At 33.9% G+C, this 20,464-nt stretch overlaps 3 protein-coding genes across 3 annotated transcripts in view; 1 reads left to right on the plus strand and 2 right to left on the minus strand.

Moving 5' to 3' along the window:
* LOC144858820 (uncharacterized) overlaps positions 1-20,464 on the minus strand; it is a 240,976-nt gene that overhangs the window by 127,321 nt on the left and 93,191 nt on the right. The gene's annotated exons all lie outside the window — the stretch shown is intronic.
* Positions 207-7,696, minus strand: LOC144858843 (uncharacterized). The gene is made up of 9 exons (XM_078714974.1): positions 7,544-7,696; positions 6,761-7,009; positions 5,412-5,597; positions 2,530-2,685; positions 2,162-2,443; positions 1,822-1,911; positions 1,369-1,585; positions 993-1,028; positions 207-724 (listed from the first exon to the last, which is right to left on the minus strand). The coding sequence occupies exons 1-9, from the start codon at positions 7,694-7,696 to the stop codon at positions 207-209; spliced, it is 1,887 nt and encodes a 628-aa protein (XP_078571100.1).
* LOC144858844 (uncharacterized) lies at positions 8,998-11,391 on the plus strand. Its single transcript, XM_078714975.1, is given in 4 exon segments — positions 8,998-9,144; positions 9,549-9,938; positions 10,241-10,556; positions 10,826-11,391. Coding segments are annotated over 4 exon segments (1,419 nt in total).

Raw genomic sequence — 20,464 nt, forward strand, 5'->3', positions numbered from 1 at the left:
GTATTAGGACAGGTATGTAAAGTATTCTCTAATAGTTTCATCAAAGCTCATAAGCTGTATTAGGACAGGTATGTAAAGTATTCCCTAATAGTTTCATCAAAGCTCACAAGCTGTATTAGGACAGGTATGTAAAGTATTCCCCAATAGTTTCATTATTGTTTGTATTATTACAGTTCATTATATATCATTTGCACCAATGGTGAAATTTAAACGTCACCTCTATTTGATCTTTTTAACACCTTCTTAACCTCTTCTATTTTGGCCTCATTCAGCAACCCACGGGTTTCAAAGTCAAAAATCAAACTCCAGCTGTCTGTGTACTTCTTAAGGTTAGGGAAGTTGTATCGTGCATCAAGAGTTTTTATCTCTGAGTCACTAAGACTTTTTCCAAGAATAAAAATCTCTCTTGTGCGTGGTGAAAATGATGCTACCTTACGCTTCTTGATATTATTGAAAGCAGAAAGCTTTTCCTTAATGACTGACTGAAAGCCAAATTGTTCTGTTACTTTTATTGCATCATACAGGACAGAAAGATTTGTTTGACTCAATTGTCCATTAGCAGATAAAAGAGCTAACAGGTTGATTGTACTGGTGACCCTTTTCACCTCTTCAATGTCATCTACTATTTCTATGAATAGAACTTGTAGTCTGTTAAGGAGACCATGATCATCAAACCATTTTGCAAAGTCTGCAATCAACTGTAGGAAATTATCCTCCGAGAAATCTATACGGTTAAAAAAAAACAAGTTTCCAATATAAATGATATAAATTTAATATAATTAGCATAATTGTTGTTAAAATCATAATCATTTGAAATAACTTTAAAATCACTTTTCCATAGAAATAATACTAGTTTAAATTAAACAATCAAAAAACAATGATACACTGAGGCGTGTATAATTGCAAATAAAATAAATTGTGTGAATAGTTTTTATAATAGAAATATAATGAGTAAAGTTATTTCTTAAATAAAACAAAATAATGTTGTTTACCAATGCTATCTACTTCGTTGTCTTCATTGGCTTCCTCTGAAAAGCAAAAATAGGAATGAAGTTTGTTATTATGTTAACCAACAAGGACAAATACATACTTTATATTTATAAAACATCTTACCAGCAGTTCTTTGAACTTTTGATAAAGAAGATTGGGCATTGCTGCCACTCGTATTATAAGTATTTTCTGATGGTTTTTTTTTTATCTTTATAAAACATATAACATAAAAACTACAGATAAAGGTTAAAATGCCCCAACTTAAAGATTTAAGTTTGTGAAATTGTATGTCACAAGTATCATTAGTTAAAGAACAAAAATAAGAATGTTTGCATGTTTTTTTTATGTCATAAGTATTATGGATTATAAGGCATATACCTTGTTCATCTTTTATTTTGTTAAACAGTTTACGGTAACGTTTCACATCCATTGCTTTGCTTCTACATGGCAACACATCTTGGTCAAATTTGCGAACAACCTGCATATGAGTACGTTCACTATTTGAACATGCACAACGGATGTACATCTTTACATCAACACCACGTGCACCATTCTGACTTAAAACTTGCAATTCTTTTTGAAGGAAATTAAGGGCCTACAAAAAATAAAAAATATTTCAAATAATCTCAATAAAATGACTTTACTACATTTAAAATGATTTAAAGAGAAAAATAATAATACTTATATCTTGTCTTATCTTATATCTTATATTACATATTTACACAGACATTTATAATCATTCAAAAACAACCCAGGAGCTTATAAATTTACACTGACAAAACAAGCAAAATTATACTATTAACATTAGTTTATTTGGTACTTATTGCTTACCTTCTTACAGATGCTAGGTTGTGGATCATCATCTTTAGGAGAGCTGCTTCCTGATTCTGTTTTCATGATTGTCGTTCTGACAATTGTTGTCTGCAATATAAAAAACAAATCAATTCCAAAGTGATTACTACTGATATCATTCCAGAAATGGCAATAAACCAAGTAAATTTAAAGTTACTGACAGTGTATATTTTAATATCTGTTATATCCAGAAGTGGTGACCAACAAAAACAAAGAAATGGTTTAATAAACATATAATAAACAACATAAGAACAATCCCCCAATATAATACTTGTGATTTTACTGGCATTCAAGGCATGATTGCATTTATCAAGTTTACCTGGAACAAACGGCAATTGTTGATGGTAGCTACATTTAGAATGACAAGATGATGGCCATCAATGTTCAGTTCTACATGCTCGTAAGATAATGTAGGCTCAACATCTTCCATTTGAAATTCCTCGATAAATTTAGTCGCAACACGTTGAAAGAGATCATCTGGAAGGTAGCCATCAAAGTCATGAAAGAGAGAAACAGCACGTTTCTCTTCATATTTAACAGCCTCTGTATCATCACGTTGGGGCTTTAGGCGTGAAAGAACATAGAACGTTCGTCCAACATTCTATAGAAAAAAAAATAGAACATGAGTAGTAGATGGAATATATTAAAAAATAATTGAATTAAATATTTAAAATAAAATGTAAATACCTCTTTACTCATTTTTTCACACATTAACCCAAAGGTTTGCATTAGAGACACAAAGAAGTCAATCATCTCATCTGACTCATCCTTCCAAATATGCCGCAACAGTTTTTCATCTAGTTTACCCTTGTTTAAATTTCTCCAAAGCTGTTTCAGAGATGACTAAAAAAAAGAAAAGCACAAAAGTGTAATTTGTCAATGCAACAAAATAATTACTATTCTTCTGGTCACTAAAACCTCTCCAAAATTAGAAAACAAAAATATATTAGATAAGTGTATTACCATATACTTCAAGCCTAAAATTCAGCTCCAATTCACTACCACTTGAAGGTAGAAAAGAAGCATGGTCACCTAAAAATTCAGGTATATGTTTATTGTGTAATTGTAATGAAAAGGAAACTGTATATCATTTCGTATTTTAATGCAAACGACTTGAGTACGTAAGACAACCAATACTCATGAACCTTAAAGATGAACTAAACAATAATAATCAATCAATGTTCTGGGAATTGTTTTCTACTAGCTCTCTAGATCTTAAATACCACTTATTCCTTGATGATCTTAAAATCCATAATGAATTCAAAATTACACCAATTCAATTAACCCATGATAAATTTGATTTAGCAAGTAATATTTTTTAAAATATTTCTGACAATGGCAAAACACACGAATGCTTTATATATAATGCAATTCCTTCTCAAATTTAATTTTTAGGCCATAAGCAGTAGCTGAAAAAAGGCCTAGAAAATGAATTTCGTTCCGACGTTCAGGGTCTACATTTTGAAAGTTAATATTGTGAAATAAATATGTTATCCACACTATATCAAAAGTTCTCCACAAAATATCCAGTTAATTTCGAGCAATATAGCCCTGCAATTATAGCCTTTTTTTAGGTCTGGACCAATTTTTATGTAGTAATAACTTTTCAACATGGGCCTAAGCACTATTACGAAAAGTTTTGTATGGTTTTCTTGCAAATATTAATCATCTGTTTATAATTGTCGGTTTGACTGCCGTTATTAGACATTTAGCATTATTAGCCTAGAGTAGTATGTTGCTACCCCTCAGTCCTAACCTAGCAAGGAAGTATATTGAAAGTCAGTAGCCTACTACACTCTAGCTAAGCTAGAGCCTAGATAGGACATTGGCGCTAGGCTAGCTATCTATTGTTTGGCCTCTTATTTTCTCTAAACTGTGTTTCTAACAAACCATAATCATACACCATGTTGAGCAGGAAACAATTTTCAAACAAGCATATCTTTTTCTTTCACTAAAAATGTCCGTTTACAACGTTTGTAAGTAGCAAAATTAACCAAAATTCCTCGACTCGCGAAGGATACAATTGTGTTGATTTTTTACACACTTAAACTGCTGCACTCCGTGCGTTTTAGGGGTTTCCCCAATCTGTAATCATACTATGATTGGTGAAGTACAATCACGTGGTACAGATTTTTGGATGTTGCGGATAAATTTTGAACGTTTCCTTTGCGGAACCAACATCACTCACGCCGATACATCGCGATGTATATCAAAATAGAGTGCCAAAATCAATCGATGATTTCTCAAAATTGACACACATGATTGTGAAGAAATATGTTGTTAAAAAATATTATATAAAATTAACATTGTAAATATGTTAAGAAATTCTAGACCCCTAACACTGGAATGAGATAGAGCAATACGATTTACTGCTTATGGCCTATATTTGTCTTAGTTTTTAATCTTTCTCAGTTTACTTCAACCATTTGCGTTTTTCTATATAAGGTTTATAGTTGAAGATCTCAACTTTTTGAGCGGTTTATCATGTAAATATTTTGTAATTTGTTTTTTCTGTCTAATTTTTTGTTTATTATATATACTTGTTGCACATCTCATTCAAACTGTGCCTTGGATATAAAAGAGATACAATCAAGTTCAGTTCAGATTCAAGATACGGATGAGAAGATAAGCAGAACAAGATAGACCAGGTGGTGATTATGTCAAATGTCACAATTGCAACTAGTAGGTATTCTAGCGATTGGTGGAAAGAAAGATTCGTTTGTAAAACAGAAACCATAGTTCGAAGAATTACTAATTTGTTGATATCTTCTCCCGAAATAAACAATTATACGATTTATTTATTTATTTTTTGTTGTTGCACATCTCTTGAGAAACAATAAAGCTATTATCATTATTATTAACTACGACTAAGCTCTATTAAAGGGATCCCACTTTGTTGGGTCCACATTATGTGGTGTCCTCTTTAATAGGGGTTCTACAACTAACCTCTATTAAAGGGATCACACTTTGTTGGGTCCACATTATGTGGTGTCCTCTTTAATAGGGGTTCTACAACTAAGCTCTATTAAAGGGATCACACTTTGTTGGGTCCACATTATGTGGTGTCCTCTTTAATAGGGGTTCTACAACTAACCTCTATTAAAGGGATCACACTTTGTTGGGTCCACATTATGTGGTGTCCTCTTTAATAGGGGTTCTACAACTAAGCTCTATTAAAGGGATCCCACTTTGTTGGGTCCACATTATGTGGTGTCCTCTTTAATAGGGGTTCTACAACTAAGCTCTATTAAAGGGATCACACTTTGTTGGGTCCACATTATGTGGTGTCCTCTTTAATAGGGGTTCTACTGTAATGCACAAGCATATTTGCTTTTATGTATTAGAATATACAGTAGTAAAATTAAACAAGGTGTAAATTTGAATAAATTTGATTCTATTTTAAAATTCATTAACTTCCATTATGGTGACAGTATATATATTAGGCTCCAGGACAAAAAGTTCTCTTTGTGGTAGACATTACATTTTGAAGCTAAATTCATCACATAAAAACATTATCACAATGTTTATGTCAGATTATTCACAAAAGTATAGTGCGTAATATTACTAACCTGAAGCTTGGGATCAATAACTGTGATGATTTTTTTAAACTTGTCAACTACTCCCATCAAATCTATAACAATTTTTTCTTTGAGGATCTTGTCATCTGGGTAGAACAGAATCTCGCCGATGTCATGTAAGTACTCCAGAAGCACTTTGTTATTGGTTATCTTACAACGAACAAGTAAATCATTTATCTAGAAGGCAAATAAACATCACAATTAAATAAAATTAAATTCTAAAAGTTGAGAGTTCAACCAACATTGTAATTTGTGCTACTGTGTTTGTTAAACAGCATATTGGAAATAATACTAAAAGTTACTAGAAGGACATCTTTTTTCATAGTCATGAAAGGGTTAGAATTGAAATTTGCAACATATTAAATCATTTTGTATTTCTGAACAATGTTACAATGGCATTTTGGTATGTTGTCTACCAAGTCTATCATAAGTTGGTTAGATAATTTTAAATAATTTGAAATTTTAAATTATTTTATTAATGTTTAAATATGATTATAATTGTTATATAGTTCTTATATATATATATATATATAATTATGGAGGGTACTTTGGATAACTTTACGTTATCCAAATTCCTTCACTTGCACTGATGAAGGGCTAGTGTTGCCCGAAAGCTCTGCTAATTTTTCTGGCTGTTTACTTTATCGTTTTGATTTAGCTTTTCGCTTTTTATTTTTGTATCTCCATTGAGATCCAGCCACTGATACCCACAGCATTGTCATTTTTTTCAGTAATTTGCCTTTGGATTTATACATATATATATATATATAATAATTGCCATTTGATTGGCAAAGTAAGAATCATCATCTGGACTATATATATATATTTATATATATATATAAATCCAAAGGCAAATTACTGAAAAAAATGACAATGCTGTGGGTATCAGTGTATATAAATGTATATTTCATCCTGTAATTGGTGTTTACACTGTTGGATGTACAATAAATAAAATGTTTAAAAAAAAAAAAATAAAATAAAAAATAAAATAAAATTACACCGTTCTCTTACCGATGACATTCGTCATAAACAGTCAATTAACACTGACAAAAAAGGCAAGTTTAACATTATACTCTCATGGGGAAAATTTCTACCAACAATAAACCAACTTGTTTCCTATACACTTTTAAATGCAGGTGACCATGATGGTTACAATGATAGTTGTTTTAAACAATCAACTATGTATTATCCTCAACTAAAATTGACAGAAAAACAGAGTTTAATGTATTTAGTCTAAACGAATGTAACTGGTTATTGTTTTCAAACAATTTTTACCTACACTAAACTGTAAAGATATATAATTGAGATCAAGCTGAAAGAAAGAAAAATATATTTCTAACCTCAGACGTTGGTAGATACAGTTTGTCTTTTCTTAGCTGTTGTATTTCTTGCATTACTTGCAGCCATTTGATTGGAAAAGTAAGAATCATCATCTGGACTAATTCTTGTAGTTGGAGGATGATTTTAGAAGCACCGCTCTTTTCAAATGAGACACTGTTTTCTATTGTAAATACCTCTCCTTGATACACCATGTCCTCAAATGGTTTTCCTTCCAGAGCTTTCCAAAGTATATTCTCTATTTCCTTTACCTAAAATATCAAATTGGAATTATACCTGGGGAAGATTTAGAGTGTGCCTAGCCAACCCCAACCCCTTTTGTAAAGTGCAAAAAGTGTTTCATTTAAGTTATGTTACGCATTTACTTACCCAGTGTACATTGTATAATTATACCAATATAAGAAAACAAATTCAAAATGTGTGCTAAATCATAGATATTTGTATACCCTTTTATTTGTTTTATTATATCCAAATGAAAGATAAAATTAAGTTAAGTTAATCAGTTAATCATAAGCCAGCACAGTACAGTAGTATGCTCATGACATGACGTCATCATACATGATTGCCAATGTTTCATTTCATTTAATTAATTTATTTGACCAACAAAACATAATATACAATGTACAAAGATGAATTGGTCAGGGACTGCTAAAGTAATACGATTACTGTAACTACAAGAGCCAGCAGTCCCAGATGTTAGAGATGAAACTACATATTGTTTCCAATGAATTAATGACAATATACAATTTTATACTGTTTAAAAGAAAATGTGATGACATATGTACCCTTTGTTGTCTTTCTTGTTCAGTTTTACCAAGGCTCTCATAATGTGTACCAATCAGCATTATCTTGTTATGTTGTCCTTTTCTTACATTTACAAAAACTGAACGAATCCAAAACAGAATGAAGTCAAGATTTGTCATTCGATGTTCATACATTTTTTCCTAAATAAAAAAAAAATTAACAAAATTTACATTTTAAATTCTTAAAAGTTCTAGTTTGAAAATTTGTGGCAAATTATCTATTATTATTCGTATCCGGATATTCACCCCCTGGACATTTACCCCCCGGAAAACTACCCCCCGGAAAACTACCCCCCGCATAACCACCACCTGGACAACTACCCCCTTAGGACAACTACCCCTTTAGGACAACTACCCCCCGGACAAATAACCCCCGGACAACTACCCCCCGGACATTCAACCCCCTTAGGACAATTACCCCCCGGACAATTACCCCTAGGAACAATTACCCCCTAGGAACAATAACCCCCTAGGAACAATAACCCCCTTAGGAACAATAACCCCCCTAGGAACAATTACCCCCCCGGACAATAACCCCCCTAGGAACAATTACCCCCCCGGACAATTACCCCCCGGACAATTACCCCCCGGACAATTACCCCCGGACAATTACCCCCCCCCCCCGGTAATTACCCCGGGGACAACTACCTCTGACACAATACTTCCCGTAGGACAACTACCTCCTGGACCTGGACAATACTACGAGGGCAAATAATCTTTTAGGACTGGACAACTATCCCCCGGACAATTACCCCCAAGGAACAATTACCCCCTGAAAATTACCCCCCCCCCCCGGACAATTACCCCCCCCCCCTGGTAATTACCCCGCGGACAACTACTCCTGACACAATACTCCCCGTAGGACAACTACCTCCTGGACCTGGACAATACTACGAGGGCAAATAATCTTTTAAAACAACTACCTCCGTAGGACAACTAACCCCTGGACAACTACCACCCGGACAATTACCCCCTAGGAACAATTACCCCCTAAAAATTACCCCCGGACAATTACCCCCCCCCCCCCCCTGGTAATTACCCTGCGGACAACTACCTCTGGACCTGGACAATACTCCGAGGGCAAATAATGTTTCAGGACAACTACCCCCTGGACAACTACCACCCAGACAACTATCCCTTTAGAACAACTAAGATGGTTTCAAAAAACACTGAACAACTTTATTTCGTTTTGAAATAAGAGTGTCATGCCAATTTTTGACCAGGCTCAGGACGTTGACTTCTACGACTTCGGCATGGCTTTGTACTCCGACATCAAAAACAGCGCGCGTTACCGTGGTAATCAGATATGGTATAGATATACGCGTCGAACTGCCGATGCCGATAAGGAGCCATGTGGAAAGAGAAAACTATAGTTTTAGTACACTTCAGTTTAATTGTCGAGTCACATCACACGTATTTCTCCGACTAAGAATAAGATGGAGTGGATTGAAAGTACTCGTGGTGGAAGGAAGCTACTCCTCGGTGGATTTATATATGTTAAAAAGAAGGACCTTGCTGACGGATGGCAGTCCTTCGAATGCGAACAACGAAGAAATAAAAAAGAGTGTAGAGCAAAGGTTCAGGTCAGTATTGAAAGTTAGCTTTTATCAATTATGCCTCAATAATTGGCCGGAATAGGCTTACTTTAGACACTATGTTTAGTACCGAAATCTATGTCTGACCGACATACTAACTTATAATCTAGATATGGGATCGATGTGTGGCATACATAAAATCTAGAAATGTTAAAAAGCTAGGCCTACACTTTTGGACTACATGTTTTTCCCATAAAAAGTCATGCCATGCTCTGCTTCGAAAGATCTACTGGTTCTTTACATGACCTACGGTTTATAGTCCTTATCCGAGAAGACTCGGCCTGTACCTGTTTAAATATTATGCTTAAAAATGTGTTAATAAAATTGTTTTAATTTTGAATTTATCAAACATTGTGATTATCAATTTTAATTTTAAGCTGTTTTTGTTTTAGGTTTTAGGTGACGACAGGTTTAGAGGACAGACTGAACACTCACATCCGCCTTCCCATGGAAAGGTAAACGCCGAAAAAGTGAAAGCCGCAACCAAACGAAGAGCCACAACAACAAATGAACGCCCACAGCAGATATTAATGAGGACACTACCTCAGGCCACTGAAGAAGGCCGAGTTGCCCTTCCAGAAGTGAATAACATACGACGAAACATTAGGAGACAACGACAGTTGAACAACCCCAATGCATTGCCTATACCAAGGACCATAGACGAGCTCGACATAGTACCAGACCAGACAATGTCGCTAGCCGGGGAGCCGTTTTTATGTCACGACTCTGGCAGAGATGACCCTCAGCGCATTCTCCTGTTTGCCACAGAAAGAAACATTCGGGTATCTCATCTTACCGTTTAAAATTAATTAATTAAACATTTCAGTATATCACCGGGCGGCTTAGAATTATTGTTCTGTGCCTGATGTATTTATATAATATATATATAAACACAAGAGGCAAAGAACATTAATTCTAAACCGCCCGGTGATATACTGAAATTTAATTAATTAATTTGAAACGATAAAGATGAGGATAATAATATATATATATATACATTATAGGGCCTATTCTATTAAATCGTGCAGTTGTTATTATAATAAGTAATGAGTCACGCTAAATGTAAATTTTCTTGCATGTATAGGTCCTATCAGCGTCTAACCACTGGTTTGCGGACGGAACATTTAAAGTCGTCCCAGCGATATTTTTCCAACTGTGGACAGTGCATGGTGTTTACGAGGGCCATGTAGTACCACTTGTCTATGCCCTCCTAAGAAACAAGACACAGCCTACATACATACGTGTTTTGGAAGTCATTCGACAGCTGGGCGACTTCAACCCAACGACAATACGGATTGACTATGAAATGGCGGCAAGAAACGCCCTTAGGCAAGTTTTCCCAGATGCCCAAATTAAGGGATGCCTCTTTCATCTTTGTCAGAGGATTCACGAGAGGGTAAGTTAGTTATATAAATTAAAATATACATAAAATCAAACCCCGACAATGCAAACAATAATTTGTCTATCACCACTCAATGAGGTATATCCTTTACTGATGATTCCCACTAAATGAATATTAACTAAAAGTAACATCATCACCATCTAACTACTGCACACCGGTCAACCGTCATATAGAAAAATGTGCTTTAATAACAAAATGATGTTTTTGGTTGTGTTGGTGCACAAAACGTGAAGATGTCATTTTCTTTTAACCCGTCTTATCTAAAAGAAGCAAATCAATAAATCAAAATATTTCAAGCGTGACTGAGTATTCACTACCGGGAGAACCAAGAGTTTCGTATCCAGTCCAGGATGATTGGAGCAATTGCATTCGCACCCGTGGAAGACACAGATGAGTGCTTCCAGGCATTGGTAAACATAGCGCAACCAGAGCTTCTGCCTATTCTTAATTATTTTGAGGACACGTATATCGGAAGGCCTCAACGCAATCATGATGTAAGACAGGCCCCACGATTTTCACCAGAAATGTGGAATGTTCACCATGACACGCTAGCCGGTGGGATGCGCACAACTAACCACGTCGAGGGGTGGCACCACCGCTTTCAAGTTGGCGTAGGTGCGGACCACCCAACATTCTGGATGTTTTTGGATTGCTTGAAAAGGGAACAGGCAATGAACGAAGTTGTGATCGGGCAAGCCCAAGCTGGTGCGCCACCTCCGGCGCAACGCAGAGCGTACAGACAAACCAATCAACGTATTCTAAGGCTAGTAGAAGGCTATGGCGGTAGAGATACTTTAGATTTTTTAAGGGGTGTCTCCCATAACCTGCATTAGGGTAGTTAGTAGCCTTCAACATACCTTTTTATACTTTTTTTTAAGTCAGTATCATTTTGATTGTCAAAATACTTTTCGCACTTGGTATAAAAAAAAAGTCCCGAAAATGGGATCATCTGGATTATTACCTCTAATGAAACTTAGTCTTTAAATATGGCTGGAAATATCATATTTGACATTTTGACCTTTTTATTCTTTCTATGTCTGTAGGAATTTAATGTTGGTCTCATATTGTTCAAAATATCAATGTTTCTATGTACTTCAATAAAAATGTTTCATAAAAAATTACATGAAATGCTACCTTTGATTGTTGACATAATTTTTGCGTCAGGACAATGCTTCGATAACCACTGGTCTTAAAAGAATTAATGTTTGTCTCAAATTTGTCATATATGTATTTTTTTACACTTGATGAATAATATCACTTTTGATATTTGACCTCAATGTTCACTCACCGAATAAACGGCGATCTTTAAATAAATTCCTCTCAAATAAACGGTGACCATGTCACTCCCATGAAACATCATATGGAATAATCGGCGTCTATTTCCATTAGATTATACCCCCTCCCATCGAATAAACAACTTCCTTCCAATAAATGTCCACCTAAAAACCACCTGAACAATATACAGCCCAGGCCGTTTTTTCAATAAATACGGTACTTTAAATCTAGCACATCTAGCGTGCTGTTAAACAGAATAATCGGTTAAAAACGGGTGTTTCGAAACTAGAGACCCGAGACCCAATACGAAAAGGGAGACCTAAATATACGAAAAGGGAGACCCCACTATACGAAAAGGGAGACCCCACTATACGAAAAGGGAGACCCTAATATACGAAAAGGGAGACCCTAATATACGAAAAGGGAGACCCAAATATAGGTCTCCCTTTTCGTATTGGGTCTCGTGTCAGGTCTCTGGTCAGATGATTTCATTTTTACAGAAACCGGTCCTATATATACTTTTGGATTGGGGGTGGGGGGGGGGGGGGGGGGGGTGGGGAGTAGTTGCCATGGGGTATTCGTCCTGCGGGTAGTTGTCCTAAGAGAGGGGGTGGTTGTCCGGGGGGTAGTTGTCCGGGGGGGGGGGGGGGTGGTTGTCCGGGGGGTAGTTGTCCGGGGGTAGTTGTCCTAAGGGGGTAGTTGTCCTAAGGGGGTAGTTGTCCGGGGGGTTGTTATCCTAAGGGGGTAGTTGTCCTAAGGGGGTAGTTGTCCGGGGGGTAGTTGTCCTAAGGGGGTAGTTGTCCGGGTGGTAAACATCCGGGGGGTAACTGTCTAGGGGGTAGGTGTCCTAGAACCATTATTATTAGCAGCACAAATTTATATAGAAAAACAACACTATCATGGAAGTGGAAATAACAACAATCATATATCAGGCATCTGCTATTAACAACACTATCATGGAAATGGAATTAACAACAATCATATATCAGGCACCTGCTATTAACAACACTATCATGAAAGTGGAATTAACAACAATCATATATCAGGCATCTGCTATTAACAACACTATCATGGAAGTGGAATTAACAACAATCATATATCAGGCATCTGCTATTAACAACACTATCATGGAAGTGGAATTAACAACAATCATATATCAGGCATCTGCTATTAACAACACTATCATGGAAGTGGAAATAACAACAATCATATATCAGGCATCTGCTATTTGCACAGTTTGTGTTAAGGTAAAGGATAACATTAAGGAAACATTTTATTTATGTACAATTACATAAACATTTGAAATTTGTAAAATCTACTTACTACAGTTGTTGGATCACGAACTTTAGCTGGGGCATTAAGACCTTCATTCATGTTGAATACCACACATACAACAGCATAAGATACCATGAATATCTAGTAAACATAATCATAATAGTCAATATTACAAACTGTTTATACACATGTGTCAGTATACTGGCACAACTGATTATTTGATACTTATTTTTTTCCTCACAAACTGCATGTTCACCTTGGAAACATTTACAATCTTAATCATTGGTTTAATAAATAATGAATGTTTTATTCCATTCTTCCTCTCTCTCTCTCTCTCTTTGTTATCCATCTAGGCTAATATTACATTATGGTAGACATCAATGAATACTACTTTACTTAAAGTCTCTCAAAACTGGACACCCTTTGGTTGACCCCAAGTCTGGTTTTGGTTTCTGGTAATTAGAGACTAGAGACTGAGTTGACTGTATTAAATCATGGAGAAATAAGTTAGCTAACTTATTTCTCCATGATTAAATTAAATGAAGAATAAAATAATTTATAATATTGTAATAATAATAATAATTGTATTTTATATCTGATACTGACATATTGTACTATATTAGATCCACATTTTTGTAATACCTTGGAGCAAGATTATAGGTTCTTAACTTCAAATCAAGTGAGCAAGCTTTTTGATTTCAGTGCTGATATTGTAACAAGGCCAAAAGACAAAGTATACACTGAAACTAACACAACCTCAGAAGAAGGCATGTATATTGAATATTGACGGCAAAACTAATCTCTTATTAATAAAAAATTAAATACACCAATAAAATTTACCCGTTGTATCACATGGTAAATTGGTTGACCACCAAAGTCCCAGATATTCATAACAAACTTGTTGCTATCCACTTTAGAGTCACCACCTTCTCTTGCAGAGCGAAGTTTGCTTACAAATTTGTTCAAGAACCCTTTAGGAATTTCTGGTTTTTCTTCATACACTGGTTCTGTTGTGATAAAATATATAACACATACAACAACTTGCATTAGGTCTCAATTGTGATTACCAACTATAACTTTTTTATTTAAAGAAAAAGTATTTCCAATGCAATATTTAAGTATTCTAAACCTTATCCTTTCCAATCAATAGTTTAGTGATGAGTTTATTTATAACCACATTGTACTGCAAGTTGAATAGATTACACAGAAGTGTCATACAATATACAAATATTAGTATTAACTGTCAAAGTAACTTGCAAGATAATATATGTTTATTAGCAGACACTGATGATTATGATTAAATTTCCGCTCCTTTAATCATTTCAATATTTAGCACTTTAGTCTTTATTTCTGATATCATTAATATGTATGAACAGCACAATTAGGCCGTGGGCTGAACACTGAAAAGTGGCTTAGTTTTTGAGTTTCGTGGTGACCCTCTGGCAGCTACCTCATCTTTTGTAGAATTGTTCTACACATATATCATATCATAAAAACCAAACTCGCCAGTGAAAAAAGTTGCACATTAATTAATTAGAACGATTTTAAGATTATTAATTAAAAACATGCGCCCTCTATTGCCAAAATGTAAAACTCCCTATTCTTTTGCATTATACAATATCTATGTTTGCCAATAGAGGGCGCATTTTTATAAATTAAATAAGCTCACAATACTGTACCTGTCTGTATAGTAATACAGTAGTAAGACATAGCAGTACCACAGATACTGTATTATATTACATTGGAAGTTGTTGATTTTATATCAAAACGTTATAAATTATAAAATAGAGTGGAATCGTGATTGAAAAGGATTATTTTATATCAATTTTAAAGAACAAACATAAAGATGATTTTTATGTCAATGCATTGTGTGTATAATAATTGCAAAATACTATAGACAACCTTTATTAATATACTCATCACATTTATTAGAGACTTGGTAACATAAATACTATATACCAAGTTACAATTATCACAAAATTTTACTTGGATATTGCATATATTATTACAGGATATTACGAAACAGTTTTTATAAACACCATCAAAAAGATATGTTATGTATAGCATGTTAATTTTTTATGATAATATATTTATTAATAGTTATATTTATTTCTACACAAATAAAAGAACATTATTAGGTGAATATCAATTTAACATGAGTTGCTAAAATGTATAAAGTAATCATAGCTATGAAGTACAATGCATTACTTACAATATATTGGTAAAAATGGCGTTAGTAATATTAAAGTACAAGATGTATGGCATATTGTTGTTCTACTGTAATATGTCGGAAAAAAATCAATAGATATAATATTATATATATTTTTTTGTAATTTGTTAATGCTATAGAATATTTCCTAATTATATTATTTTTTCCAGCAATCAAAGGCAGAGTTAAACCATTAACTGACTGTTGATCTGAAATTTCTTCTTAGATTGGTAGATACAGTACTTGCACTGTAAAATAAAAGACAGAATGTTACGAATAAGATGACATGAGTTGTCTGTGATCAGCTAAATTGTGAACTTAACAAGTATAGTAACAGTTCACCTGATAACAAGGACTATAGTGATAATGATTTTTTATTTTGTATGACAAATATAAAGAAAACATATATGATAACGGAAGTACTGTAGATCATGTTTTTATGTGAACTGTATGTACTTACACTGTACAGTAAATTAAACTGAAAACTACTTTTTTTGTCATTGTCACTGAACCTGTATTCTTCAGCTCTTTAAATTCAAGATGTTGTGGAATTCTTGTTGACTTTCTTAGAAAAAAAAAGAATAACGTTACAAAATAGAGGTAGACTTGGAGGTCTAAAGCTAGTCTCAATCAGTCAATGTTGAATGACATGATGACCACCAACTCAGCTGTATTATAACTATTAACACCATATGGCATTATTGTGATTGATTAGAATCAATCACAATAATGCCATGCTAGTAGGCCCTAGTACCTAGGCCTACTAGTTAGGCTAGTTAGGTAGGCCTATAAATAATATACAATATTACAGTACTGTATTAATATTAAATATGAACAAATAGGCCTATAAAATAGCTGTAAAAATTACCCTCTTTTGTAGGCTTACCTAGTAGAAGGCAAATAGAGTACTGCTTGTTAACCATCTTCCAATCGAATAGGGTGCCTCTCTCTAGCTAGTAGGGTAGGCCTAGCTAGTAGGCCTAGTAGGCTAGGCCTAGCCCTTTATCACTCTGGCTCTGCTGGTGGTGGAGTGAAGTCAAAATGCATAACATTTAGTAGGTAGCTTCCACCATGCATAACATTCTTAAAATTTAGCGTGTGTTGCTGCTGCTAGTTTTATAAACTTTTTCACAGAGTTAGATACGTCAATACAACACTAATTCGGCATATTTTATCATAAAAGTCACAAAGAGTGAGTGAGTGGCCGAGCGGTTATGACAGTGGAACCGTAATTACGTAGCCATAACATCGGCAAGGGTTCGAGGCTCACTCACTCCATGGTTCTGGTGGTAGAACGAGTCTTCTCGGATAAGGACTATAAACCGTAGGTCCAGTGTACACATAGCTCATGTGCACTTTAAAGAACATAGTACATCTTTCGAGACGAGTAGGGGGTTACCCCGGTGTACTAGTCCCCACAAACACAACCACTGTCGTCACACACAGCCACTGTGCAATTAATCAGAGACTAAATATCATGCATGCATGCAATAGCATGCGCACAAACCCTGCTTGTTTTGATCCTTAAGGATCGTTAAGCAGTATTCCGAAAGAAGAAGAAGAGTAGGCCTACACTACAACATGTGTGTGACCGTCTAGTGTTTTTTTGTTGATACCAAGCTAGTACCGAATAGCTATATCAGAAGGCTTCTCATTGGTCAACATTTAATAAAACTCTCCAAACGCCTATGAAAGCTTATTCGCGATTGGCTTATAATTTATATTCAACAATTCATAATTTGTTCATAATTTTTCATTTTTTACAAAAACAGTGCCTTATTGGCGATGGCAAGTTTATGATTAATGTTGTAAATATTATTTTCAAACTTTATATGTAAAGAATATGTAGTTGCCAGAGGGGCCACCACAAAAAGTAACAATTTTGATGTTCAGCCCATGGCCTAAATCAAACACATTTCAAAATCAATATTTACCCTCTTTTTGTGGACTTGGCATTGGATTTGAACTTGTTGATGTTTCAGCAAATTTTGCTTCCTGTTTTGATGTTGATGCTCCTGTGGGGTTTTTCTCTTCCTCGTGTCTACTTTCTGAAAAATGTGAAAAGATTATGCTATCTTGTTATAAATAGCATAATGTATTAACATTTATCATTATGCTTTATAATCAAATTAACTTGGCAAGAACAAAGGTTAGTGTAATGAATCATTTGTTGCTGATTCCAACCTGATCCAATTTGCCATCATCATCATTATAATATGTGCATCTTTTGCATTCTCTATTTAAATTCAAATGTGACAGAAGTAATCACAGCAAAATGCTGTATAAACCTCTCTTTTATCCACTTCTATATTAAATTTATTTTAAAAATCTCCTTTGTACCAATTTTTATATTGACTGGTATTTTGTGCCTTTTATATTTATACTTTTAAATTTATTTTACAGCAGATTACTGAATTGAATTTAATTAAAATCTTTTACCAGATTTTGTTTCCTGCTTTGATGCTCCTGCTCTTAGTGTGTATCCTTTTGTATGGCGTGGACTTTTCAACATTTGTTTAACTGTGACATCAGTGACAGCATCCTGATACATGTCTAAAGCTTTTAAATTAAAAAATGTTAATAAAATCATGTATATATTATTTTATTTCTTACACAGTTACATTGGTTTTTAAAAGCATAGAAACTTTGAAACCATTTTTATGATGTTGTTGCAATAATTTAAAAACTAATTTATCCTCAAATTGAATTTAAATAACTTGTATGTTTATATGGTAGTGGTTTTCTCCATGCATTTATGAAATATCAAAGTCATTTGTGTGCAAGAACTAGTCGCAAATTGTCACCCAAATATTAAACCTAGAGTGTCTATTAAATTGATTTACAATGACATGAGAACAACAATTATTTGGTAAAAAAATAAAAAACAAGTTGTGACATGACAGTGCATGAGTCAGGGTGAATTTTAAATTTGGAGTAGAGTTGTGGCTTGGTGGTTATGATGCTTGGCTACCAATTCAAGGGTCCTGGGTTCAAGTCCTGTCATAAGTCAAGATTTGTTCTACTGACTCCACTCCCAAAGACTTGTAATAAGACTTTGTTTATGTAGAGCATCTTGTGTATGTTTGTCTTGTGAACATTGCTACCTTTAAGAAGGATAGTGAATTAATTCGCTTATGGTTATCCTTGGCAATTTGCCTAAATAATAATAAAAAATAAATAAATCATCTATTTTGTTTGCAGCATGTATCTGAATAAAGTGAATACTTACAAATATCCTGCGTTGTTTCTTTCAGCATTTCTTTGTTACTTGGATCTGGTGTACACACCGTTGTTTTAACCATTGCATCTGTTATTACATGCAATGGATTAAATCTATGACAAAATGACATTATATAATTCAGAAAAGAATGTTTGCATTGATAATCTAGAGAAACAAACAAATTTAGTGGTATATTCCAATCACATTGTTTTTACATTACATATAATCTTATTTTAAACCCTCAACATACACAGAACACTAATCTAAAAAAAGGGCTACATTTACATTATTTATGTTTAGATCATAAGGATCCCAATGAAAATAAGATATTTAAGCTATTTTGGCTAGCTATGTGTATGGGTGACTGGAATACAAGCTTTGCTGGTCACTCTCATCAATATTTGCTATGTATTTTGATATTATTTTATGGTAAAATAAATTGAAATTATTCAGGAAAAATGTTTCAAATGTCTGATCCTTGATCCTACAGTAACAACTGTATGTAACAGTTTAAGTGGTTAAATGTAATTGATACAAAGTATGCTTACTTTTTTCTTAAAAGAGAATTGATAGTAGAAGTTTTTCCAACATTCTCAAGTCCTACAAAAATAGTTCTTCCTTGATTAAACTCTGCTTGTCCTTCTTCAAGTGCATTTTGAAATGCTTTCACCGCATCAGGTCCTCGTGCCAATATCTCCTCTGGAACATGCACATCTTAAAAACAAAATAAAAGGTACAATAATTATTGTATAACTTCCTGTTTGTTTGTATACTACAGGATAGCAATTATACTCTTAATATAAATTGAACAGTTTAATATGCACTAAGACTTTCTTATGAATACCTCAATCATTACTTGAAATAAATTAAGGTCATAATAGCAGAGTACAAAGATGAAGGTATAATCTATATAGAATAAAATACTTCAGCAATTCGTCACGAAAAACAGATGACCGATTTTCATCAAATGCAACAATTGGTTTGATAATATGTGGTACTAATAAGGTATATGCCAACACTTAAGCTTATAAGCCGATGCTCAAAAATGCGAAAATTTAAACTTAGACATTTCTGCATATTCAAAAGTGTTTTTCATTTATTATTATAAACACACAGAATACTGTTAAAAAGACTTTAAAAACCTTATAAATGAGAGAGTTCAGTCATTCTGAAGGCTATCTTACGGTTTTATTTACTTACTTTTAATTTTATCAGCCACATCATTTTCCCCAGCTTTCCTGAGTGCTGCAACAAGTTCTAAACGCATGGACTTCTTAGTAACATTAGCCTGCCATGCGTCCAACATGTCATAAGTCCTTTGAGGTGTGCTTTTATCTGGTAGTTCAAATGAATTTATATCTTCTTGTGTCATTCCAAGATTAGCTGCTATTAGTTTCCTTTTATTGTAGGCATTATTGGCAATGTATATTAATTCCTTGGTTGTAATATCTAAATAAAATAAAATATAAATATTATACTGTTTATAATATATTTTAATAAAATCCTAAAATATTAGTATTTTGTTTGATTCTACCTACCCTTCTCAATGTCTAGATCTAAATTACCCAAATGTAATTTTGTGAAATGTTGACTTTTTAATTTGTAAATAAAATAATAGTTCAATCACGCTAAACTCTTTTTTGTTTCTTAAATGTAAATTAACATTTATATTATTTTTACAAGCAGTTTATTTTATAGATATTGTGAATACCAAACTTCTCCATAGCAAATAGAACAAAAAGACCTAATGTTATAGACCAAGATTAATTTTTTTATTCCTTTTTTTATTGGAAACAATAGCCCATATATATATGGGGCATTGAAATTGAAGAATATTCATACCTGACGATGTCATTTCTATGTAAGGTAAAGGTCCACCTAAACAAGTAAAATGAATGTGTACATCAAGCTTTTCAGTGCAGAATTA

This window comes from Antedon bifida, chromosome 2 (genome assembly GCF_963402885.1).
Source record: "Antedon bifida chromosome 2, ecAntBifi1.1, whole genome shotgun sequence".
NCBI lineage: Eukaryota > Metazoa > Echinodermata > Crinoidea > Comatulida > Antedonidae > Antedon > Antedon bifida.

Excerpts from the sequence above, each read along its gene's own strand:
- LOC144858843 (XM_078714974.1), bottom strand. The coding sequence starts at position 7,696 with ATGTATGAACATCGAATGACAAATCTTGACTTCATTCTGTTTTGGATT. Across the intron at positions 7,010-7,543 it reads AACAAGAAAGACAACAAAGG|GTAAAGGAAATAGAGAATAT; the intron begins GTACATATGTCA and ends TTGATATTTTAG. Across the intron at positions 1,912-2,161 it reads ACAATTGCCGTTTGTTCCAG|ACAACAATTGTCAGAACGAC; the intron begins GTAAACTTGATA and ends TTTATATTGCAG.